A 27,211-nucleotide genomic window follows, 5' to 3' on the forward strand; every position below is an offset into this window, starting at 1 on the left:
AACATTAGAAATGACAGAGCAATCTGGTTTTGTATACTTGTGGAGTGATGAGTTCCATTAACGTTTCATGACATGTCTTTTAAGCATTGTAGTTTTTTTGCTTTGAATTAGTAATATGCTATGTCATTTAGTTTTGAATATTTGTTATGTACGGTATACAACCAAATATTACATATTCTGCGTGTTGCATATAATTTTACATTCAGCAATTGAGTTCATGTATTGCAACTATTATAATTATTTTTTTTGGTAATAATGCGAAATTTAATTATGCTATCACTGTAGGAGCCGTTCCCGTGGTAACACGGGCAATCGTAATCTAGTTTAACAAATACAGACTTCAGACGTTTAGATTATAAATATTGAACAAAAACTTGCTTGAAATTAAAGTTAAGAAAAAGTTTGATCATTGAATTATTATTACTCCATTAAAGAACGTCAATTTCCTTATTGCAATGGGGGTTTGAATAAAAAAGCATGACATATTCATCCTAAAATACATGTATTAGCTATATTCTTATTTCTTTCATCTTCTTTTTCCTTATAAATGCAGGGCATATTTATAGGTATATATATGAATTCATGGCCTCTTCCTCACACTAGAAGAGCAGGCCTCTGTCTAAGTGGAAAAACTTGGGTAGGAAAAAGATAAGTCAGTAGTCCAATTAGACCTTGCATTTGCAAGATAACATTCTTTCTTTCCTTCCTTTTCTTTTTCTAAATTATTGTGGGGTTTTATGTGTTTCGCAAATTGCTTTCAGTAATAAATTCTTTACAAATCTGAAGATGCTTCATGGCTGATATTTTTATTAATAACGGTGGTAGTACTAGAGGTAAATGCTGCATTGAACACCTGTTATTACGAGTAAATTATTAGGTTATTTAATTTGGTAAGATTTAAATACACAAAATAAATTTACCTAAATTTTTATTATCTTAATTGAGATTTGAACCATAGTCTCCCAATCCATCTGTGACCGATAAGTCACACATTTTGAATGCTGCATTGTAGCTATCTTCTTGGAACAACATAATATAATTACTTTATTTTCTTGTGGAATTTTTGGTCATTAATACTAAAACGAAAAGAGGGTAGGACTAGAAAACTAAATAATATTATTTCACATATTTAATACATATATAAAGATACAAATCTTTAGACATGGCTTTTAATAGAAGAACTATAACCAGTTTGATCATCATAATACTTGGACCATAGCATAACCCCTCCATATTTACCAGACCCCTTTATGGCTGGAAGAACTTGAGAAATTAAATCACTGACTGGAATAAACCCACTTCCAGCTGCATCAGAAGCAGCAGGCAATCCAAGAAATATTTTCTTAGCAGGAATTGATGAAATCCACTGATTCCATGAATCTTGAAAGCTAGTAAAATTTCCTGAATTATACTGACATGGAGGATTGTTATAGAATTGTACCCAAACATAGTCAAAAAGACCTGTTTTTAATGCCCCTCCAACACAAGCATCAGGAAATGGACATTGTGGTGCTGCAGTTAAATACACTTTTTTACCCATCTTGCTATATCTTGCTAGATATTTAGCAAGATCACCCCAATATGGTCCTTCTCCGCTCTCTAAATCAAAGTCAATTCCATCCAAAATCGCGTCGCCAAGTGGGCGAGAGGTCGATTTTCCACCCAAGAAGTTGTTCCAGAGATATGTAGCAACTTGATAAGCATCAGCAGATGAGGCAATTGAGTATGCTCCTGCCCCTCCCCCGATCGATAACATAACTTTAATTCCTTTGGATTGACAAGATTTTATGTCAGAACTCACGTTAACGCATCCATTTGGAGTGTATGGATCGCAATGGCCAGCTAGATTGATCATTGCGTTTCGACCACTGCCAAACGATGAAAGAAATGCTATGTTCACGAAATTGTAGTTCCCTGTAGCACAAGTCTCGGCTAGTGTTCCTTCGTTGCCATTCTGTCCCCAGTAGATAGCAATTCCTCCTGCTTCAGACCTCGCCACTAGTGCTAAAATCAACAATATTGGGACATAAGCTAGCAAAAATGAAGTCTTGATTGCCATGTTTTAATTTGATTTCAATGTGATCTGAAGTTTGTTCTTGCTGGAACACAGCAAAGCTACATGCTTTTTATAGGGAAGAGTTGAATCCATTGTACCATTGTAGACAAAATTGAAGCCTTGTTACTGTTATTTTGTGCTTCTACGTTGCGTGGAAGTTGTTCAGTTCATTATTGACTGCTAGACAATAGAAAACTGAAAGCAAATAACTAAACGCTACCGAAGTTCTAAAGATAATTAACTTATTCACTACCATTAATTAGTCTGTTTATGAGAGCTTGATATCGTTTTGCGTTAGTCCTTTTTTTGGTTCAACACTTACAATTAAAACATTTCTTTCTGTTCTTATCTTTAGATATAATGTCCATATAGGTAAATTCAAAATTTCAATCAATTACTTTATCACAAAATAAAAGTAGATGGGGTTTACACATGTAATGGGTGTTAGACCATAAGTCACGTAAATAAACTTTTTATATTGTGCACTAGACCGTAACACATAAAAATAGGGTTTTCTGATTATTACTTATTTAAATTATTTCGTAACTATTGAATATTGTCTCCTGGATGGCTGGACTTGGAGGTTGGTTTATAGATTTAGGGCATACGATGGAGCTCGTATAAGTGTTATTTCGTAATCTTTTTAGGAAAGATGTCCAAAGTTGGAATAAAACAAAAGGCAATCTAAAGGAAAGATTATATAGTACTCCTTACTACTACTTAAAAAGGGTAACGGAATAGAAGGTGCTCTTCTTCTCCAATTTCCACCTAAATATAATAACAATAATTATCCCTCAATTCCAAACAAGTTAGGATTGGCGATACCTGAATAACTTCCCCAATACAATAAAAATTATGAGTCATACTTTCTTTTCTTATTTTAAATGTCAATTTTATGTCAAGGAAAACTACAGAATATAATCGCTCCCAAAAATAACAGCCGACAAAATGTATATATATATAATTAATTTTGATGTGTAACTTGATTTTAAATGCCTAAAACCAAATAGCAACACAATAAAGCAGATGAATATCCGAGTGAGCATAAATAAGGCGAAGTGCAGAAATATCCACTTTAAGCTTGCAATTTAAAATATAATCACAATTTTAAATATATTTAAAATTAACCAATTTACCCAACATTTAGGAATAAGTGTCCTGAATTTAAAAATTCAGAACTTAGTGTCCTGAATTTTGAGCTGTTAATTTGAAATTAAGGACTGAGTGTCCTGAATTTCTGAACTACTAATTTAAAATTCAGTACATAAGATTCAAACTTTTGAATACAATTTTCGAACTGTAGGATACGAGTCCTGAAGTTTGAATTTTGAGGTTTAAACTCTAGGACACCGTATCGTAAAATTTAAGCGAAATTAGCTAATCTTTAAATATATTGTAAACTGTGGATTCATTTTAAACAACATGCTTAAAAGTGGTCATCTGACGTCATTTCCACGCACAAATACTGGCTTGGGCCTTAGGTATTGGGTCCAAACTACGCCGACTAGAACCCGTCCGAACTACCTAAAACCCTTGACCCGCTCCAAATAAGTGTTAGGGTTTTCAGAAAGCGTACTACGTTTCCAGCAAGAAGCCCTTGCTCGATCACACAGTTGGAGAACCAAAAATGGGAAAAGCGAAGAAAGCCCCCAAATTCGCAGTGATGAAAAAAATGGTTACTCACAAAGCTATCAAACAGTGAGTTATTGATTCCCTCTTTTGATTTTCTTCACAAGCCCGTCTACTTTCTTGTGTATTTGATTTTCAATATTGAATTTCATTGGTGTTCCGTTTCAGGTACAAAGAGGACGTTTTGAACCCTAATAAGAAAGATTTGACTAAAGAGAAGCTCCCCAAGAACGTGTAAGTTTCTAATTCTGACCTAAAGAAATTACTTGACAAAAGAAATTCTTCATAAGAAATTAAAGCACAGAACTTTGTATTGATTTCAGGCCTTACGTTTCGTCTGCGCTTTTCTTCAAGTACAACACAGCTCTGGGACCGCCTTATCGAGTTCTAGTCGATACTAACTTTATCAATTTCTCCATTCAGAATAAAGTGAGTGACCATTTTTGGCTTTGGTAAATAAAATGTATTTATTAATGCTGCTCAGAGTTGGTGTCATTTTGGCTATAGAAAAGAGAAGTTATGGTGAAAAAGGGAGCATGATATAGATTATCTCGGCTTTTACAGTTTTTCACTCATTATTGTTTAAACCTATTTTATCTCGTTTTATTGACCTGCCTATGCTTGACAGCCAGTATTCAATTGAGTATCAGAAAGTTTTTTATATTCAAATTATACAAGTGATGGAAGTTCTAGCTTAGCTTTCTGTGGTGTTAGGAAGACTTCGCTACTAACAACCATCATCTAATTGGAGAACGTTCGTACAACTCCCCACCTAGAATGAGAAAGAGCAGAAAACGTTCTCTTCTCTTGTTTTTCGTTGCCCTCCCCTCCCTTAATTTTCAGTTAGATGATAGTGCTTATTAGCAAATAATGTGGGTCATATACAGTTTTTGTTCTATCTTTGTCTAATGAATTCATTTGCCTTGATATATGTTAATTCTGATTGCTGTAACTGATCGAGCTGATCTCTTATGTTTTAGTTGGATTTGGAGAAAGGAATGATGGATTGTTTGTATGCCAAATGTAAGTTCCCTCTATCCTAAACGGTTTCTCTTGGCGGCCTTGTATTCATGATCATAGTCTTCCCTCTGTAGGATACTTTTGTGATCAAAGTAACAAAAGTAAATTTATGCACTTGTTTTCAGGGATAGGATGATATAATATAATTTCAAGACAAATTTTGAAATCAAATAGCGATTAGCCAATGAATATGATCAATAAGTGTGTTTCGAAGTGTGGCAGTTTGCTTAGTGTGTGCAGTTACATTTTTCGTGAAGCATGTGCTTCGAACTACAACCTATCTTAGTTCACTGGTATATCCCAAAGCTGTGCAGCTTTATATTAACTTTTACGGTGATTTTACATGTTTCTTTGAATATGTTTTCCGAACACAGGTACGCCTTGTATAACAGACTGTGTTATGGCTGAGCTGGAGAAGCTGGGTCAGAAATACCGTGTTGCTCTGAGGTATTTTCCTGTTTCATATTGTCGTTTAACTGTTTTTTTTTGGGTGAGATGAATTCTATTTCACTTGTTAAAATGAAGGAAAATGGACGACATTCATGTGAAGCACATCTTGGATATAAAGTGTTACAGCTCAAACCTATTCAGCATTTTTGATATCTTAGCCTAGCATGTTTAATTTGACGGTTACCTTTTACGCAGAGTTTTGAACTATGCTTGAAATATGAATTGGGAACTCGTTCATGATGATTAAAAGAACACCTTGACATTAATGACCTATTGTAAACACTAAAAAACTTCTAAAATCGGGAAAAAATGAACAATAGACTAGTTTTGTCTCTATCTGTGTGTTTTTCTTTATTTTTCTTTTTAAGCTTTCTAGGCTAGCCAGCCATGTCATGAGTGCAAATTATTCTACCTTCTAGAGTCTGTTTTTAATAGAAACAGCGGGATAACATGGTTGTAAATTGAGTCAGTAAATTCTATGTTGTTAGGAGCATTGATGGAACCAGCATGGGTGATTTTAGATGGTACTGTTTGATTTATATTTCTATATTCTTTTGGAAGTTTTGTTGGAAAGAATATATCTGGTTTTTCCTTTTGTTTTTATTATTTTATATTGTTATGAAAATTCTCTTTCAGCATCAGTAAATTTGTGGCAAAAAGAGAGGCCTTCAGTTGTTGTCCCTATGATAATAATGCTCTTATTCTCTTCTCTTTTTCCTTTTTTGTGAATAGAATTGCAAAAGATCCCCGGTTTGAAAGGCTTCCCTGCACTCACAAAGGAACATATGCTGATGATTGTATTGTCGAGAGAGTTACTCAGGTATGATCTTAATCCATCATGTATAAATGTTCTCTGAATGTATTAGTTATGTGGTCGTGTTGAAGCCAATTTGCTTGTGATCTCTACTAAGTGTGTGGATGGTTTTGTTCCTCTACAGCACAAGTGCTATATTGTTGCAACATGTGATCGAGATTTGAAGCGTAGAATACGCAAGGTATGACATATTAAGCTGGTATCCCTGTTCTTTTCCCTACTCCTCATCTTTTCTACTGCTAACTATTTACTTATACGGTTAACTGTTGGATGGTCAGGTCCCTGGTGTACCAATCATGTACATTACTCAACACAAATATTCCATTGAGAGGTTGCCTGAAGCAACAATAGGTGGAGGTAAAGCCTATACTCTTGTTTTAGTTGCACAAACCTTCTACTCAAAATATCAAGGGAAAAGAATCTTCTTCCACCTGAATTGGTTTCTCATTGGATTCTTATTGCATCGTTGTTTGCAGCTCCAAGATATTGAGTATGTGTTTCGAGCAGTCAACAATGGAATTTCCAAGACCTTGGATGGTGGTTCGAATTGCCAACGCTTGGCCATCACCGCTAAGACTACCAGATCTCACTGCATTGTTGCAGAATTGAAAATGCTGAAGTATCAGTCAGAGTCTCAATTTTGTACCCGCTGGATTGTTATCTGTGTTCCTCAATGATATGAATCTCGTTCAATTTTGGTCAGTTTAGGATCTATAGAAGCCCCAGTGTGTAAATCTTAATTAAACATCCAATAGCGCTATTCTAAGGTATTCCCACAGAACTATAATCTGTGCTTCCTTTTAAGTGTAAGGAGATGTTATCAACCTTCAATTTGGCCCTCTTTCCTTTGCCACAATTTGTGCTCAGAACAGACTAATCTGGCTGTTATAAATCGGACTAAAGCTGCCTCTTGGTTTTGAAGGACAAGAAAAAAAACATAAATACTCCATCCCAAGGACGATCATGATTCTAAAGGCTACGCTTTTAATGTTAAAAGTTTATGCTGCAAAATGCATAAACATTTGACGCTCGGTACGCTTTATGTTGCAAAAAGTGCATAAAGTTTATGTTGCAAAATGCAACAGCAGACATTTGACGCTTGGTACGCTTTAGAGCGGTTATTGTCTTTGGATTTAAGTTAAATCTTTTACCCTTGGTAACATCAGTTATCTTTTCACTTTAACCTGCGATAACATGTTAGATGCTGAAGTTCTCAATTTACCAATGAATGCATATCAAGAGAGTTAGTAGTAATTGCCTAATAAATTATTTGATAGTGTAAATATCTTTTTAGCTTTGGTAATGCATAGCACTTAAACTCATTATCTTCAACATTAAAAGAAGAGTAAGGCAAGCGATAGCAACAAAATATGATTTGAATGGCCTTTCCTTCACAAATCAGATGCGACTTTTGTGAATGTTCGGCTTAACTCAGTGACAACTTAGTTTGCATCAAAGCAACTAATCTTAGCACAAAGGTATAGAAAATTTTCTTAAGTTACAACACATACAATCGCTGAAGCTCAGCGTGTAACTGTTAGCTTACAAATCCATCCCTCTGTGTCTCCTATATGAATAAATAAAGAGAGAATCTTGGAGAGAAAATTAGTGATGGAAAAAAAGAATAAGAGAATTTTTAAAAGAAAAAAGAAAAAATGGAGAAAAGAAACACTAACATACATGCACATGCTTGGCAACAATATCAGAAGGATGCATCTATGCTCAATATCCTCTCATACACAACATAAACCTATAGCATCCCTCTGAACAAAAATGAAAAAATGGTGGGGATATTGAAAAAATAATATTAACCAAATTAGACTACTTAACTTTGGACAGACTACTGTAGGCTAGTGCTACCTCATAACTGTTGCTGTTGTCGTCGTTGTGTTCGGATTTTCCAACTCCTCAGGTGGAGGCTTGACATATTTTCCTAATGCTTTTTGATGAGTTCGTTTCTTAATCCTCAAGATTTTATCCTTACTTTGTTGCCTCCTTTTCTCCTTCTCTTTGTTTCTCAAATTTCTCTCTTTCTCATAGATACCTAGCCAAAACACTTCACCAGTTGACGGCCACAACCACCTTCTTTTTGGGTGGTCAGTATCCATCTCCTCAGCCAGCTCCTCGTCCATGCTCTTAAGAGTGTTAAGTTGAAACCATTTCACCCACATTTTGCCTTTACGGCTTTTTAGTCTATGTTGTTCTTGCATTAAGCCCGTCTGTGGATCCACGTACATCATTCTTCTTGCACTATGGTATGCCCAAACATTTACAAGCATCTCAAGGACTCTAGAATAACAATGTTTGTCCTGAAAAATATGTCAGAAAAATTTGATGGTTACAAGCTAAGTCCATAACAATGTCAACAATAATATTATTTTCTTCTGCGCACCGAGTTTTTTTCTTCCTTTTTTTTTGGGTGGCTCCTCCACTGTTCCTTGAGCCGAGGGTCTATCAGAAACAACATCTCTATCTCTATAAGGTAGGGGTAAGGTCTGCGTGCACACTATCCTCCCCAGACCCTATTTATGGGATTACACCGAGTTTGTTAATGTTGTTTTGGGTGGCTCGGGGAGCAGTGTGGTGGAGCTGGGGGGGGGGGGGGCGAGGTTGTCAATGCAGTAATCTGCATAATAACGTGGCTCGTACAAGGGAATATCCCTCTACCTTTTTCATTCTCCTCCTCCCCTCTTTTATATACCAAATCCAGTAAAATATAGAATTTGTATTTTGAGAGAGATATATTTCAATACTTCTCTATTTTCTAAAGACTTCATATAACTCCCTCCTTTTGCTCATTCTGCTAGTTGTTTAACAACCAGGTCTCAGAAGCAGGAGGTTAGTGAGCAAATTCCATAGCACGTGCAAATGCATGAATTAAACATGGTAAAGATGCATTTTGTTCACATTTTAATGTTGTTTGCCTTCCAAATTAGGATCACTACCTTGGTCAAACTCAGATAACATCGGCCACTTCGATGGTGATCTTCGTAAAATTGTGAGTCGAGTGCATCAACAAACATCCTGCGAAGAAAGATGACATCTTAACAGAACTTTCACCAAGGAAAATAAACCAGGACCTCAATCTCAGGATTCAACTAAGAAAAAGCATTCAAACCTTGAAAACATAACAAACTCTAGGAAAGACTTGGTAGGCAAGGCCCAAGAGTGCATGACAGACCATGTGTCTCCATCCATAGGCATGGGAGGAAGAGAGCTCAAATTCTGTTTTAAGCCGTACATCTTTTTTAGCGCCTCAGAGAAAGCAAACCTTCAATAGATCACGTGAAAGACATTAGGTAATACATTGCGAACAGATATCAAACATAGGAAGTGTTTATTTGAAGCAAGGATGTTGCGAATCATGACAGTAAATTTAATAAATGTAGGGAGCCTTACTGGCAATTTCCAGCGTTAAGAGCATCACAAAATGACCAGAAATCTTGTCTAAGCGGGTTCCTTGGGTCCACATCCATACGAGCCCAGAAATAGAGTGTGTCACCATGCCTTCGCGCTTCAATAGCATCAACTAGTGACTTTTCAGCAGTGTTGGACAACAATTGCTGTTTATGCAACAATGTTAGTGTAAATTGTAAATCATAAAAACCAATGGGTACACCAATGCAATTTGCACTAAAAGCATCAATTCACTTAATTCACTTGCCAAGCTAGACCTATCAACACCAAAAATATTCAAACAAACTTGCTGGCAAGTTACTTGTTCCATTCAAGGCAGAAGCGAAGAACCTCTGGCCACTTAAATCTAGTCAGCTGAAGCAGTAAATTTGAGAGCGTGAATTAGCAATCTTTTACTTGATTAGTCACATTGTTTGGCCAGACAATACACGACAAGTTACCTCCCAGGATAGCAACTACTCTCCAAAGCCCACATTGATCAGCATAACCCACACCCCCCTCCACCTCCCCCCCCCCCAAAAAAAAAATGCCTATCAAGATTTTCTATTCTGTAAAACATTTAGATTTTATAATTGGATGGACCTCTTGGTTTCTTGTTTGTTCAGCCAGAAAATTGAGGATTTAAAACGGATTCATTGTGGCCTATTATGGTGATTGGCTTTCAAATTTCCTATTTTAATAGGATATTTGCGGCTATGCAGTATCTCAAGGGGAATAATACACGGAACTTATGCATTGTTAAAGAAAGTTATGTTCAGACTTGAGCCTTTGTTGACACGTTACTGGAATTTCAACATCTCCGTAAACTTATAAGAGAAAAATGATTATGTTTGTACTTCATCAAAATGACTCACATCCATGTTTACAGTTATGCATGAGCAGTGGCGAAGCTAGGAATTTACCCAAGGATATTCAAATTTGAAAGAAGTGAAAAAAAATCCTGACAAAGGTTGTTCAATATGTGTTATATACCTCTAAAACGTAATATTTTATCTATATATAGAGTGCAATTTTTCGACGACCCTTATAAAACATGTGGCTTCGCCACTGTGCATGAGTTAGTACTAGAAGATTTCAAAATTCTTTTCCCATATTTTGGAAATAGAAGTTAACTATTTGATCATGATATATTAAGTCAAATTTCGTTGGGAAGAGTTGGAATTTATTTTACAACTTTATTTTACAACTTCGTACTTTGGAGACAACAATGTGTGGACCACCTGAAGTCCTTATTTCTCATTTGGGAAGGTCAGGTTTCTATGCACAGTCTAACTTGAAGAAATCATACTCCACTTAGACCCATGAGGCACTGGTGATGATATAGATGCATATATTGTAACTATTGTTAAGAAAATAGACCTCGGGCCCAACTCAACCACAAACTAGCTAATGAGGTGAGGATTTTCCAAGACCATATAAGGATATTCCAAGACCATATAAGGAGACAACAATTCATTCTCTCAACCAATGCAGGATATTCTTAAACTATGACTTAAATGCATACATCTGGACCTTTTTTTTCTTCAAGACTTTTACTAGAATGAATTTAAATTTGAACAGTCATATGTGATTTTGACTCTAGGTTACCTCAGGTATAGACTACCATTTTCAATAGGTTTGAAGTTATTTTCAGGATGTTTGGATAGCTTATTTAATAAATATGTTGAGTGCAGAGGTTGAAGCATCTGAAATCAAATTTTTACGAGTTATTCCTGATAAAGACTGCATGGTATGGGTCGTGACAGGTGAACCAACATTCACATAGTTACTTGACATCAAGAAGGTAAATGGAGATAGTTGTCACCAAAACTAGTCTGTCAAAAAGGCAATTTATTAGAGCTGAAAAAGCGAGAGAAATCTAGACAGTCCTGCCCCCATACAGTGAAAGCATGCTTAACACAGCCTATAGCATAAAAGGCATTTGAGCTGCGTCTAAACTAAATTGGACAAGGGCCATACTCTCTCTTCTGTGGATATGCTATCATGTAGCAAAAGAACAAGTTGCCTAAAGTACAAACGAAAACGGTGACATCCATGAACAATATATACTCCATCTGTTTCAATTTATATGACGCACTTTTCTTATTAGTCTATTTCGAAAAGAATAACACATTTCTATATTTGGGAACAATTTAACTTTAAAGTATCTTTTTTACCCATTTTACTCTTAATGAAAAGCTTTTATAGCAACACAAATGTTATGGAATGTTTAAGACCACAAGTTTCAAAAATCTTTTTCCTTAAACTTTGTGCCAAGTCAAACTACGTCATAAATTGAAACGGCGGGAGTACCTGTCTTGCTGTTGCTCTCCAAGATTGAAACCCTATCCAGGCATTTTTGTGTATCCTATCAATCCTGTTAGCAATAGCGAAAAAGGCTCCATATTCACCAAGAACGTCTCTATAGTAAGGGTTATTTAGAAGTGGAAGCCGAGAAGGACCATCAATATCATCATGACCGGATCGTCTCCCTTTGGTAGACTACAATGAGCCAATTCAGATACACATCAGACTGGGGAGTGACGTTTTATTATCCACCAGCATCAAAAAGATTATGAATCATACTAAAGCTTTGGCAGTAAAATCACATTGAAAGATCATAACTAAATATATCAACACTAAATGAAAATAAATAGTACTTCACCAATTATAGCTAGTACCATGTCATTTTGCAAATTAAGTTGTATTTTCTCTCTCGCTCAGGTTGGCATCCAATTTCAATGAAGAAATAAAAGGACACTGATAAGCCAAAGAAAACAACCCTCCTAGAGCAAATTGTCAATTCAACTTTTGAAAAGATTTCCCACTTGTGGGACTACACTGGATTTTTTGTTGTTGTTGTTGTTGTTGTTCCCACAGAGAAATTGATAAAAAGAAAAGGAAAAGAGAAAACCACCAAATATATAAAGCATTTTTGTGACACGCTTGGAAAAAGTGATATTTGTTTAAGCTTAAAACATACAAACACTATTGCAAAGCTTCCATTCCTATTTCTTTCAGTAGCACAAAATTTCAGTTTTTTTTACATATGGTTCATGGTATGACTTGATACAATGAATAAAACTAAGGAGAAAACAAATAACTTTATGCTACCAGACATAACCTGCCAAGCAAGCCATAGAGAAATAGCAAGCAATTTGAAATCAAGATGACTCACAAGTCCAAGACCACGATAAAGTGTTGTACTATGCAAGAAGGGCCAGGTCCCTTCGCCGAAATAAGGTTCATAAATGCACAATGGCTGACCAGTTCTTTCAAGCTCCCCTTCATCCCTTTCACGCAAATCGTTCCTAGACCGATCAGCCCTTTTGGCATTTCTGTATACTTCCTCCCATGTTCCCCGAGGTTGATCAGTTCTGTCCTTCAACTGCATCGAATTCAAATGCAAGCAGATAAAAGTCATATTAATCTACGGAATGTGCCAATTACAAAACAACTCCTTTTGCTTTGGTGGTAGAAATAATGACTACATCACAAAGTCGAGTGTTAAAGGGAGATCAAACGGAAGAAGGGAAACAACAGCAAGTCCAAGAATCAATTACCTCTTCGTCTTCTCTTCTCTTTCTCACATTAGCTATCTCAGTATTTCTGTGGTCCTCCCAAATGCTGTACAAAAAGTTCTCATTCTTCTCCACCACAGCTGCAGAACCCTCTCTTTGGGTCGGATTCCATTGCCTTTCAATCTTATTCAAATAACTTGAGGTCTTCAAAGTCTTGTTCTGAGAATATTTTGTTTCGATTGCTTCAAAAAGATGCCACTGCCATTCTGCTTTTGGTTTTACAGGAATTTCAGTAACAGCCTTGGGATATGCAACTTCGGATGGAAATCGGAGAATGTTCTCCAATAATAAAGCATACCCTTCCACACTTTCTGAAACCATAAGGTTCCTTGCAGTATGTTGTCCAACTGAAGCAGCATTGTGGGCTAGAACTGATAGTTCACCATTTGATACGAGTTGCAACATGATCTGTGTTAAAACGTTGACATTTTCTTTTGGAAAAAGATAGCCATTGACACTATCATTGACCTAATAAGAGTGTAAAAATAGTCAGTCCCTTGCTTTAAAAGTCAAAAACCACCCTACATCGACCCAATAAGTAAAACACTTAGTTCCTTTCTTTAAATGTCAATTATTATTATACATTTAAGCCCGTGAAGACAAATTATTCAGTGCATGAGATATGTTTGACCAAATGCTTTGTGCACTGGGTGTGTTAAACTAGGCCAAAGAAAAGCTATGATTGTCTTAAAACATATCAAGTACTAACCATTAATGAGTTAAGATACGTACATATTTCTTTATCATTGGTAGATCTGGAGCCACTATAGGTTTCCCAAAGCACATTGCCTTTAGCAAAGTGATCGGAAAAGATTGCTCCTCACGGAAAGATGCATATATGACAAGGTCAGCCACACTCAAAGTTTTATCTGTATCTTCGGCAGGAGCAACGTGCTTCACCATTCCCTCGGGATATCTTAAGTTCCGCGCAATAGCCTATGGAAATCACATTGCCAAGTTACTACCCGTACATATGAGAAGAACCAAAAAGAAAAAGAATTACAGACATTCAAATTGCTAAAGTATATACCAAGAAAAGAAAAAAAGATCCTACCTCCACAGCCACACTGTAATTGGCATTTGAACCCCCAGCAAGTACAACAATCTTGAAACGGGAGTTTGAATTGCCATCATTTGTTAATTCAGGAAAAACCGGTAATAAAGCCTGTAAAACAAGGGCTTGTTCTAGCCAGAGGCCTTTATATAGAAGCTGACTCCCCACAACCACAATAACAAAGTCTTCAGGTGCATAGTCCATCTTAGCTCGTATATTATCATTGGATACAGCCATCGACATATCAACTTCCCATGCTTCTTTAGGAGAACCCGGAATAACAAAGTAGTTTCCAGCATCACAGACTGAATAAGCTATCTAAATAATGTATGACTCATAGTTAGCGCACAGATAACACCGATTCCTCACTAACAAGAACCAAAGTATGAGAATGCGGAAGGGAGTTTGAATAACAGCCGTTTCAATAATTTTAATAGTTGATGATGAGGACATATGAATTGTGTTTGCTTAGGCAATAATTAACGATATCCAAATATTTCATGGATTACATGTTATTTCCTTCTTGGGAAGGCAATATAATGTGTGAGATGACCTCTACCATGACAACTCTATTGTGCATTACAGAATACCAACACTTAAAAAGAGTGCAAATCATTTTTCACCCAGAATTTTACAGCAGTTAGACATGCATGGAAGCTAGACTCTTGCTGCACACCTGTACTTAAGAGACAAAGGAGAGAACTAAGTTTGATTAAAGAGCAATACCGGTAGGATATAGTTTGGGAAGACAACAACATTGGCACGAGTAAAGATTTTTCTCCAGTTGTCCACAACATTGTTCTGCCCACTTGAAATATACTGCTCCAACCGAGAAGCAAGTGTAACTTCATTAATGGTCCATACCAGAGGTACATTCTTGAAAGGCTCCTGCATTACACTGTCACAAATATCATTGGAAAAAGGCACCGGAAAAGAGTGCGATAAGAGAAAGGAAAATGATGCAAATTAAACTTCTTATCACCATAGTTAAGATAGTGCAACATAAATACAAATGCTTTGAAAATAAGTTACGCAAGAAATGGGCAATACTTATTAGAACGTGATTATTTTAAGTGACAAAGTTATCTAACAAGACCGTCTCTGAGCGTATATCACATGTGAGATAGATTGACCAAAAATTCAATCTAAAACCAAACCTGTCTGGAACTCAAAAAATTATAGATCTTCACAACAAGACGTAATCCTCTTTTTTTCGAACAAGGTAACAAGATATAATTTTATTAACAATTAGAGTAGTCCTTAGCACAAAGACAGTGCTAAGAGAAACCAAAGTTACAGGACCCTCCAAAAAAAAAAAAAAATAGTCCTGCTCTAGTTACAAAGCTCCCAAAATGTCAACTATGGTATCTACATCTTCTACAAGAGCTTCTTTGCACCAAAAGTGAAACAAAAATATACCATTCATCATGATCTTTTGTTCGGAGTTTGCTATCCCTTCAAAACATCTAGAGTTTCTTTCCTTCCAAATTGCCCACCAAATACATGCAGGAATCATGTTCCACCAAATCCTGTTCCTCAAAATGTTGCCTGGTTTTTTCCAACAAGATGTAATCCTCTTTTTAAAAATTAAAACGAGGAAGACATAATACTATATACTATTAAACACCTATACCATTTCTAAAATGCGTTTAGGTTGAGAATCGGGTCGGGAGGCGGGGCAGATGATAGGGGGTGGGGCAGGGGGAAAGGGGGGCAAGGGGGTAAGGGGGGCAAGGGTGCGTTTAGGTTGAGAATCGGGTCGTGGAACGTAGAGACGTTAACGGGTAAGTCTATCGAGTTGGCGAAGATTCTCTAGAAGAGGAAGGTCAATATAGCATGTGTTCAAGAGACTAAGTGGGTAGGATCGAAGGCGAGGAATGTAAATGGGTTTAAACTGTGGTACTCTGGACGCTCAAAGGGTAAGAACGAAGTGGGTATTTTGGTGGACAGGGATCTTAGGGAGTCGGTGGTTGAGGTTAGGCGGGTAAGTGATAGATTAATGTTTATTAAGTTAGTGGTTGGAGGGCTCACTCTAAATGTCATTAGCGCATAAGCGCCCCAAGCGGGTTTGGATGAAGAGGTTAAGAGGTTTTTGGGAGGGTTTGGATGAAGTGGTGCGTGGTATTCTGCCCACGAAGAAGTTATTTATAGGAGGGGATTTCAACGGGCATATCGGCGCGTCTGCCAGTAGTTATGGCGAGGTACATGGCGGTTGTGGCTTTGGGGTTAGGAACAGAGGTGGAACTTCTCTATTGGATTTCGCTAAGGCTTTTGAGTTGGTGATTGCAAACTCTATGTTCTCGAAGAGAGAGGAGCATTTGGTTACTTTTCAGAGTACGGTGGCTAAGACTCAGATCGATTATCTTCTCCTAAGGAAGTATGATAGAGGGTTGTGCAAGGATTGCAAGGTTATCCCGAGTGAGTCACTTGTGACCCAACATCGGCTCTTGGTGGTGGACGTCAGCATCCCGATAAGGAGGAAGAGGAGGGTGGTTCGGGGTAGTCCGAGGATTAGGTGGGGTGCCTTGACGAAGAGAGCTCACGAGATGGGGAGGAGGCTATTGGCTATGGGGGGCCTGGAGAAGTAGTGGGGAAGCTAGCGGTATGTGGACGATGACGGCAAACAGTATTAGGAAGGCGGCACAAGAGGTACTAGGGGTCTCGAAAGGTTACTCGGGCGGGCACAAGGGTGATTGGTGGTGGAACACCGAGGTCCAGGGTAAGGTGGAGGAAAAGAAAGCGGCGTATCGACGGTTAGTGGAGAGTACGAACGAGGAGGAGAGGCAGAGGAATAGAGTAAGTTATAATGAAGCTAAGAAGGTGGCGAAGTTAGCGGTCCCAGAAGCGAAGAATGCAGCATTTGGTCGCATATACGAAGAATTGCGGGAAAAAGGCGGAGATAAGAAGTTGTTCCGGCTGGCCAAGGCGAGGGAAAAGACGACTTGAGATCTAGACCAAGTGAGGTGCATCAAGGACGAGGAAGACCAAATGTTAATAGAGGACGCGCAGATTAAGCGGAGGTGGCAGACGTACTTCCATAAGCTGCTAAATGATGAAGGGGAGAAAGACATTGTGCTAGGGGAATTGGAGCACTCCGAGTGTCACCGAGATTTTAGCTACTGTAGGCGCATTAGAGTCGAGGAGGTTGTCGGGGCTATGCGTAATATGTGCAGGGGCAGAGCGACAGGGCCAGATGAAATTCCAGTAGAATTTTGGAAGTATGTGAGTAAAGCAGAATTGAGAGGCTAACTGGGCTGTTTAATGTTATTTTCAAGACGAAGGAGATGCCAGAGGAATGGAGGTGGAGTACGATGATTACGCTATACAAGAACAAAGGCGATATCCAGAACTATAACAACTATAGGGGCAACAAGCTATTGAGTCATACCATGAAAGTGTGGGAGAGGGTAGTGGAAGCGAGGGTAAGGAGGCTGGTGTCGATATCCGAGAATCAGTTTGGGTTCATGCCTGATCGTTCCACTACGGAAGCGATCCATCTTATTCGGAGGTTGGTGGAACTGTACAGGGATAGGAGGAGGGATTTGCACCTGGTATTTATTGACCTAGAGAAAGCTTATGATAAGGTACCTAGGGAAGTTCTTTGGAGATGCCTCGAGGTGAAAGGTGTTCTGGTGGCTTATATTAGGGTGATTAAGGATATGTATGATGGAGCTAAGACTCGGGTTAGGACAGTGGGGGGCGACTCAGAGCATTTTCCGGTTGTTATGGAGCTACACCAAGGATCTGCGATCAGCCCGTTCTTATTTGCCCTGACGATGGACGCACTAACACACCATATCCAAGGGGAGGTGCCATGGTGTATGTTATTCATTGATGATATAGTACTGATTGATGAGACGCAAGGTGGTGTTAACGAGAGATTGGAGGTTTGGAGACGGACCCTTGAGTCTAAAGGTTTCAAGCTGAGCAGGACTAAGACTGAATACGTGGAGTTCAAGTTCGGCAGTGTGCCGGGTGAAGCGGACGTGGACGTGAGGCTTGACTCACAAGTCATCCCCAAGAAAGGGAACTTCAAGTACCTGGGGTCGATTATACAGGGGGATGGGGATATTGACAAGGAAGTCACGCACCGTGTAGGAGTGGGGTGGATAAAATGGAGGCTAGCGTCTGGTGTTCTGTGTGACAGGAAGGTGCCTCCGGAACTTAAAGGAAAGTTCTATAGAACGGTGGTTAGGTCGTCCATGTTGTATGGTGCAGAGTGTTGGCTAGTGAAGAATTCTCATATCCAGAAGATGAAAATTGCAGAGATGAGGATGCTGAGATGGATGTGTGGACACACTAAGCTAGATAAGATTAGGAATGACGATATTCGGGTGAAGGTGGGCATGGCTCCCATGGAAGACAAGATGCGGGAAGCTAGGCTTAGATGGTTCAGGCACGTGAAGAGGAGAAGCCTGGATGCACCGGTGAGGAGGTGTGAATGGCTGGCCTTAACGGGTATGAGGAGAGGTAGAGGGCGGCCTAAGAAATATTAGGGAGAGGTGATCAGGCAGGACGTGGTGTGGATGCAGATTTCCGAGGACATGGCCCTTGATAGAAAGTTGTGGAGGTCGAGCACTAGGGTTGTAGGTTAGGAGATAGGAGGCTAGTATGATAGTGTCTTGTTTTAGGCTGTTAGGGGCTCCAGTTGTGTTCTTAATAATTCTTTAGGGTCAAAAGTTAGGCTATAGTATGTTTAGCGGCCCTGTATGTACATATTATTCCCTTGTGTATGTAGTATTGTGCCTTTGTTGATGCTTAGTGTTAATACTTTGCTCTCTATTTTTAGGTTATTGCGTTGCTGGGGTTATCTGTTAGGATTCCTTTGCTGCTACTGATACATTGTCTCTTTCATTCTTGTGCCGAGGGTCTACCGGAAACAGCCTCTCTACTCCTCCGGAGTAGGGGTAAGGTCTGCGTACACACTACCCTCCCCAGACCCCACATGTGGGATCTCACTAGGTTGTTGTTGTTACCATTTCTAAAATGCACGGTTGTACAGTCTAGTATATGTTCACACCATTAATAGGATTTGGCCTAAAATATATTAGAAAATTGCACCAGATATGCACCACATAAAACCAAAATCCAGATTAGATCATTTTCTACCTAAAGAAAAGGGAGCTGAAGGTCATCAGCCTACTAAATTAAAACACCCATGAAACCACTCCTGAAGAGCCCAAACTAGGAAATCATCAGCAATTCTTTCAACCAGAACCAGAGCATAACTAACTTGGGTCCATTGAGTTTTATAGCATCTCTTGCATGTATCTTTGGATATATCAAACAATTCTGAGTTGAATTGGTTATGTAGATATTTATCAGGTAAGGCAGCAATTTGCATACTCCACGAAGAATGAAAGGAGGAAAATGACAAAAGTATTAACGAACAGGACAGTTAAGGAAGATATAATGCTTACCAAGACAAGACGTTGACAGCTTCAAGAGAGTTCACCAGTAGGCCATCATAGCTACAAAGAGTATGTAAAATAATCAGAAACTATGTCATTCCAATTTTTCGGTAATAGATGGATTCTGGGTGGTGAAATATTTAAGATTATAAGGCACAGGGAACTACAACTCTTAACATGCCATGTACTCTTAATATATATCTGATGAAGAGTAGATAAAATTATGTCTGATTGCAGGAGCCTAGTAAAGGTATACAACAAGTAGAAAAATGATTCTTGAGCTACAGACAAAGAGTTTTCATACATCAATCATTAATCAAAAGTTATGCAATTATTAGAACATAATAAAAAGATACATACTTTAACCAATCTACAGAGATCTTTGTATCCCCATTGGTGTTCGTGATGATGACTGGAACTCCTACATCTTTCCAAATGGATCTCACTGGACCATCTTCAAGCGAGAGCACCTGCAGATTTTTGTAAGGTTTATCAAAAGAAATAACCATCTCTTGTAAGATAAGGTGAAACTTTTGTTTGTTCCACAACCTCTGATACTTGTAGCCTAGCAGGACATGCCAGCTGTAGGCACCAAGCAACATTCATGCCTTCTTTGTGCTAGTAAAAATTATTAAGGAAACTAAACAGTAATTGTTTAGAGAATACATTATTGGGATGGACTTATTTACAGGTCTTGTTGGATTGACAAATAATCTTTCACGGTGCTACCCATAAGTTGAAAACATTCAGGTTGCCCGTTCTTAAACCACCAAGTGTGCAAAAGCTGAAATTCATTCACCAGGCATCTTTATACAATAAGCTAAGCTGATGTTAAAGCATTCTGTTGTCTTTTTATTTCTCCAGCATTTTAGAAAAATCTTCATCAATCCTTTTTTACCAAGTCCAGATCAACTTGATGATCTCTCCAAGTGTATACGACAAATCTAATCACCTCTGCTTTGATACCTGATTTTTGTGATTCCCTCAGATTATCAGGTTTAACTTAGTCCTAAACCAGGCCCAAAGATTTCCAATTCCATGTGTAATTCTCCTAGCAACTTAAAAGAAAAGTTGATACAAAAAATCCTGGAAGTAGTATTCAACAAATGCAACAGTTCAACTTCTGCAGAGTCCTTGATTTCAGTAGTCACTTGTTACCCTGAGTTGACTAAACACGTAGCACTGATTACCACTTGTACATGAACAACATTGTATCCGTACTTAGAAATTTAAAGCAAGAAGTCCCTAATTGTGTTATCACCATCATTAATCTCGGAGCCTAGTTTTAACTTAGAAATTTAAAACATCCAAAACCTAGTTTTAACTTCCTGATCAGTTCCAAAACCTAGTTTGACTTACATAGCAGCTGGCATTGCCTCCATTTCAATGAGCCTTAAGGTACTAAGTAAAAATCAGACAAGTTACCTCAATTTCATAACCAATCTCGTGTAATGCAGCTGCAACATTAGCCATCATTATTTGATATGGATCAACCAACAAATTAGCAAATACCTATATGCAGCAAACACAATCAATCAGAAACTACTTCGAAGGAATAAAACCATACAGTTGAACTGTTAAAGTAACAAAATTCTGAAATTATGACTTAACCACAGTCAAGATTTACTTTAAATAAGTAAGAATTGAACCGGGGTAGTGATGCTTACCAAAGCCAGCTTAGGTTTTCTATAACCAAATCTCAGTACAGTCCTTGAAGCAACAGTCCCATTGGCCTCCACAGCTTCATCACGAAATTTAGCTAAAAGCTTCAAAGGCTCAAACTTAATATCTTCCCCAAAATCCAAAGCCCCCAACTCTTTCAAGAGAGCTAAATCCACTACTTCACTATCTTGAGAACTCAGATTCCCTGATTTTTCCATTAAAGAACCAGGCAACAGCATCTGGAATAGAACAACAAAGAAGAAGAATACAGCCACAGTACAAATCCATTGCAAATAATTGATCTTGTTAACAAACAAGAATCTTGCAAATCTCGATCTGACTGCTCTTTGACCAAATGCATTATTCCTCCCACTAGTTGCTGATGCAGAACGAAGCAAGCTTTGATCTTTCTTTAAAGAAATCCCATTTTCAAGAGACCCCATTTACAGTCCCATCAAAATAATCACAAAAAAAATCTTATATACAGCACCAACTCATAGAAGCAAAAAGCAACTAAAGAAAGAACCTTTTAAGAAATTCAAGAACACAGCTACCCACTTCTCCTAGTAGTATTTGGAAGAGCTTAAAAAAAATATTTCTTGTGATGTCAAAAGAAGAATTAGCAGAGAGTGTCTTTGTTTTCTACCATTAAAGAAATCAAGAAGATGCCTGTGAGTTTTTCTCTTCTTTTTTTCTTTTTCTCTCTCTTTCTTGAGTTAAAGACAGCTTACATCACATTAAATATAAAAAATAAAAATCTGCATATATTAAGTAATTTGTATATGAAAAAGGAAAGAGAATATGGCTATTATTGATTCAAGAAAGTAGAAGCAGCAGAAGCAAAGGATGCAATAAGAGAGGTGAATAAAAATCAATAGATTAAGATAGAACCCATGCGGAAGATGTGCTTACGTGGCATTGGTCGTCCTCGTTAGTCAACTTATATATACACAAAATCTACTAAAAACACTTAGGATACAGCTTTGTATGAATTATGTACACCGTATATTCCGTATTTTACATAATTTTTGTTTTTTTAGATGGACTTTGTTAAATTATATCATGTACTAAATAGGTAATCATGGATCATTTTATTTAACGGCTTTGATTGGAGTATTACATGAGAGTGTATATAATATAAAATATTATATGGACTAATTGCACAAACTACAATGATGGTGCACAAAATATTTAAATTTTTGACCAAAAGCTTATTAGATGAATAATTAAGTTGCTCAATTCAAACAGTACATAGATAATTTGATTGTTTTTTGTTGTTTAAAAGACTAATTATATGTAATTGTATACTAAAAGCAGTTACATTACGATTTTCTATACTTGCAATTATTTTCATAACCTAAATCCTTTTTTGGTATATACGTCTGATTTAGAAACGGTTATTGGAAGTTAATTGGATTATTTTGATGGATATGATGCAAATAATTTTTAAAAATTGAGTATAATATTTTAAGTACTTTAAAAGTATACAAATCATTATACAATGGATCTTTAAAAATTGGAAAAAATAAGAAATCTATTTGATAAAATTAGGAGTTTAAGTTTCTTAATGGACTGTAGAAAAGATACTACACTACTTAACTATTTACAAGAATTTTCTAAAGTAAAGGTGAATAAGCTAGAGGAAAGTGAAGATAATTTATTAGAAGCAGTCAAACTTCACTGTGTACTATTTATTGGAAACATTTTAAATTAATTTGGTGTAGATTGATTTACAGAAGTGGAAAATGAAAAACTTTTGGACAAAGGAGCTGTACTAGACGATAAATTGAATAATAAACGATATTTTGGATTTATCGAGAAGGTGAGGGAGAATTTAGTGCGATATCAGATCCGCTGCCTAGTGGTGAGGGTTTGTTTGTCTGTAAAGTGAAATTGAAGTTTGGGTCTATAGACTAAAATACCCTTCTTGTGAACGAGTGTAATAATTCACAATTTGGCAACAGAATCAGTGTTTTCATACTGCTTGAATGAAATCAAATTTTCCTTTACGAGGAAGTAATTAGGACTGTATTTTTTTCCTTTTTAACGTTTTTTTTTCTTAAGAAATTTACAATTACCTTTTTAAAGAAAACGTTATTCTTATTTCTCAATTGGAAAATTTCGTAAAAAGATGAAATGAGGAGGTGAAAATAGCAGGATGTGCATAACATAATGATTTTTGACAAAATATTTGCCAGCCTATTTTTAAAACATTGGCTTGATTGAATTGAATGGATTAGATCCCTAGAATTAGAATATGACCAATTGACCAATTTACAATATAGTAGTGTGTTAGTGTCTCGTGCAGTCTTGACCTTTGAGGACACATGGCGAGAGATAGGAGGAGGCAGTGAGAGGTGCCTCGTAAAAATGTTTAAGCTCAAACTTTAACTAATACGATAATAAATAAGGAGAAAAATAATAAGGTAGTTGAACTTCATGTGCAAGCTGATGAGTATAAATAAAATTTGTTAAACTTGATTTGATAAGATAAACAAAGGAAGACGTTAAGTTTGATATCTAATAAAAGCTAGAATATTTCCTTTAATTAAATTTACCATACTTTAATGTAAGTGAACCCACAACAACTAAACTTAATTCAAGCTAGTAGGTATCACTACATATATGTATTTCTTTTTTCTTATTCATTCAGTTTTTTTAGGCGACGTGAATTCCGTAAAATTGTTGTATCTGTTATAAACAGAGTTTTATTTAAGATGAATGTTTATATTTTAAAGAGATTGTAGGAATTTTACGTGACGGCTAAGTCACTCTTTCCCTATAAATAGAGGAGTTCTATTCCATTGTAATTCATCCCAACTCAATAAAAATTCACTCTCCCTACTTTTCTCTGTAATACTCTTCTTCTTCTTTTATTGTTTTATAACACATTATCAGCACGAGACTCTAACCAATTGAGTAGAAGCTTTGGGATTGAGCATTATGATTGTCAATTGTTCCATGAACTTTCTTCATGATTAAATTCTGGATTTAAGGAAAGTATTTTACTTTATTTTTTCTCTTTTAAATTCTTGACATTATATAATTTGATTTTAGATACAAGCAAAAATGATGAATTTCGATTGTAACTGTCACGACCTGGAATTTCCACCGTCGGAACCGTGATGGCGCCTAACATTTCACTTGCTAGGCAAGCCAACATTAGAGATTATTAAGCCAAATTCTTAAACCTTTTAGTGATTAACAACAAACAAGCCATTACAAGTTGTAAAGGTGCGGAAATCCATAACAACCTTAATATTTATACACAACTACCTAGAATCTAGTGTCACAATTCAACGAGCTTCTAAGATTAACTACAAGTAACTGTCTGATAGAAAGTACAACTGTATTCGAATTAAAAGAAACAGTAAACTGAAAAAGCTAGAAGGGGACTCCAGGGTCTACGGACGCTGGCAGATCTATCTTGTGTCTCCTGTGGAATGAAGTCGGCTAGGCTCAAGATCAGCTAGGACTGACACCAAAATTTGCACAGGAAGTGCTGAGTCTAGTATCAGTACAACCGACCCCATATACTGGTAAGTGTCGAGCCTAACCTCGGTGAAGTAGTGACGAGGCTAAGACAAGACACCCACAAATAACCTGTGTAGTATAACGTTATATATACCAATAACAGCAGTAAAGGAAGAACAAGACAAGCAATATTGGGAGGGGGACATGCTGAGGGGATCACAAGATAAAGAATCAAAACAGTGATAAAGATTTGTTCAATCAATATGCCTTAAACAGATAGAACAAGTAAAAGTGGTAAAGGAAACTGCACGGCAACACCCTTCGTGCTTTTACTCTCAATCTCCCCATATGAAATAATAGAAACGGCACGGCATCACCCTTAGTGCATTAACCCTCTCATAACATGGTACGGCATGACCCTTCTGCCAATCGCTCTAAAGAATAGGTAACTGCCACAGGAATGAAATGCGCTGACTTGGTCAGCCTATCCACAATGACCTAAACTGCATCGAACTTCTTCTGAGTTCGTGGAAGTCTAACAACGAAATTCATAGTGATACGCTCCCACTTCCACTCAGGATTTTCTAACTTTTGAAGCAAACCACCAATTCTCTGATGCTCACACTTTAACTGCTGACAATTTAGACACTAAGACACATATGAAACTTATCTTTCTTCATTCTCCTCCACCAATAATGTTGCCGCAAGTCCTGATACATCTTGGTGGCGTCCGGATGAATAGAATATCGGGAACTATGGGCCTCTTCAAGAATCAACTCACGAAGTCCATCCACATTAGGCACACAAACACGGTCCTCAAAACTCCATCATCTCTAATAGTAACCTGCTTGTCACTATTGTGCCGCACTGTGTCCCTAAGGATAAGCAAATGAGGGTTGTCATACTGTCGATCTCTGATACGCTCAAATAAAGAAGACCGAGCAACTGTACAAGCTAGAATACGGCTGGGCTCAGAAACATCCAACCTCACGAACTGATTGGCCAAGCCCTAAACATCTAATGCAAGCAGTCTCTCGTCGACTGGAATGTACACAAGGCTGCCCATACTAGTTGACTTCCTACTCAAAGCATCGGCCACCACGTTGGCCTTTCCGGGATGATACAATATGGTGATATCATACTCTTTCAATAGCTCCAACCACCTCCTCTTCCTCAAATTCAGCTTTTTCTGCTTGAATAGTTACTGCAAACTTCGATGATCCGTGAATACCTTACACGGCACGCCATAAAGATAGCGCCTCCAAATCTTCAACGCATTAATAATGGATGCTAACTCTAGATCATGAACGGGGTAATTTTTCTCGTGAAACTTCAGTTGCCACTAAGCATATGCAATAACCTTGCCACCCTGTATAAATACTGCACCCAGACCAATACGAGATGCATCACAATATACCGTATAAGATCCTGAATATGTGGGCAAAACCAACATAGGCGTCGTAGTCAAAGCTACCTTGAGCTTCTGAAAGCTCGCCTCACACTCGTTTGACCATCTGAATGGGGCACCCTTTTGGGTCAACCTAGTCAATGGGGATGCGATAGATGAAAACTCCTCTACAAAACAATAGTAATAACCCGCTAAACTCAAGAAACTACGAATCTTTGTGGCTGAAGTAGTCCTAGGCCAATTCTGATCGGCCTCAATCTTCTTAGGATCCACCTAAATACCATCTGCTGATACAACGTGCCCCAAGAAAGAGACTGAGTACAACCAAAACTCGCATTTCAAAACATAGCATATAACTAACTGTCTCTCAGAGTCTGAAGTACGATCCGAAGATGCTGCTCATGCTCCTCTCGGTTGCGGGAGTAGATCAAGATATCATTAATAAACACAATCACAAAGGAATCCAGGTAAGGCTTGAACACCCGGTTCATCAAATCCATAAATGCTGGTGGGGCATTTGTCAAGCCAAATGACATCACCAGGAACTCATAATGCCCATATCGAGTTTGAAAAGCTGTCTTAGGGACATCGGATGCCCTAATCCTCAACTGATGGTAGCTAGACCTCAAATCGATCTTTGAAAACACCTTGGCACCCTGAAGCTGATCAAATAAGTCATCAATCCTCGGCAATGGATACTTGTTCTTGATAGTGACTTTGTTCAACTACCAATAATCTATTCACATCCTCACAGACCAATCTTTCTTCTTCACAAATAACACGAGCGCACCCCAGGGCGAGATACTAGGTATAATAAAGCCCTTATCAAGCAAGTATTGCAACTGTTCTTTCAATTCTTTCAACTCTAGCGGGGCCATACAGTATGGTGTGTGACGACCCGTCCGGTCGTCTTAAGAATTTATGCCTTGATCCCCTATTAACTGCTTTCCCCAAGTTTATTTCTACTATTTTGATTTGCCGGGATGTTTGGTTTTGAGTTTCGTAGAGCTTTGGGACACTTAATCCCTAAATGAGAGCTTAAGTGTTGGAAAGTTGGTCGTAGTCAGAACATTGTGAAGATGGGCTTGGAATAGAAATAGTGGTCTTAGTGTAAGGAAGCAAGCAACCTAAATATGGCACATGTCGCAGGGCCCCACTCGGATGACTGGTTTTGAGGCAGGCATCTCAATCTCGATAGCTGACTGGATGCTTCCAATAGCTTTGTTGGGTGATTTCGGGCTTAGGGGCGTGTTCAG

At 37.7% G+C, this 27,211-nt stretch overlaps 3 protein-coding genes across 3 annotated transcripts; 1 reads left to right on the forward strand and 2 right to left on the reverse strand.

The window, feature by feature from the left end:
- Nucleotides 1–1,156: 1,156 nt before the first annotated feature.
- Nucleotides 1,157–2,112, reverse strand: LOC104216251 (hevamine-A-like). The gene has a single exon (XM_009766269.2). It carries the CDS (start codon nucleotides 2,057–2,059, stop codon nucleotides 1,157–1,159), a length of 903 nt encoding a protein of 300 aa, XP_009764571.1. The 5' UTR covers nucleotides 2,060–2,112.
- Nucleotides 2,113–3,514: 1,402 nt separating this feature from the next.
- Nucleotides 3,515–6,800, forward strand: LOC104216250 (uncharacterized). Its single transcript, XM_009766268.2, has 9 exons — nucleotides 3,515–3,754; nucleotides 3,854–3,919; nucleotides 4,009–4,114; nucleotides 4,666–4,708; nucleotides 5,080–5,152; nucleotides 5,888–5,975; nucleotides 6,094–6,150; nucleotides 6,248–6,326; nucleotides 6,446–6,800. Exons 1-9 carry the CDS (start codon nucleotides 3,684–3,686, stop codon nucleotides 6,457–6,459), a joined length of 597 nt encoding a protein of 198 aa, XP_009764570.1. The 5' UTR covers nucleotides 3,515–3,683; the 3' UTR covers nucleotides 6,460–6,800.
- Nucleotides 6,801–7,448: 648 nt separating this feature from the next.
- LOC104216249 (uncharacterized) lies at nucleotides 7,449–21,895 on the reverse strand. The gene is made up of 14 exons (XM_009766267.2): nucleotides 21,079–21,895; nucleotides 20,837–20,923; nucleotides 19,772–19,881; nucleotides 19,421–19,471; nucleotides 14,727–14,898; nucleotides 14,001–14,318; nucleotides 13,679–13,882; nucleotides 12,929–13,414; nucleotides 12,544–12,753; nucleotides 11,679–11,867; nucleotides 9,369–9,532; nucleotides 9,088–9,240; nucleotides 8,915–8,993; nucleotides 7,449–8,278 (listed from the first exon to the last, which is right to left on the reverse strand). Exons 1-14 carry the CDS (start codon nucleotides 21,514–21,516, stop codon nucleotides 7,826–7,828), a joined length of 3,114 nt encoding a protein of 1,037 aa, XP_009764569.1. The 5' UTR covers nucleotides 21,517–21,895; the 3' UTR covers nucleotides 7,449–7,825.
- Nucleotides 21,896–27,211: the final 5,316 nt, after the last annotated feature.

Source organism: Nicotiana sylvestris, chromosome 1 (assembly GCF_000393655.2).
Source record: "Nicotiana sylvestris chromosome 1, ASM39365v2, whole genome shotgun sequence".
Taxonomy (NCBI): Eukaryota; Viridiplantae; Streptophyta; class Magnoliopsida; order Solanales; family Solanaceae; genus Nicotiana; species Nicotiana sylvestris.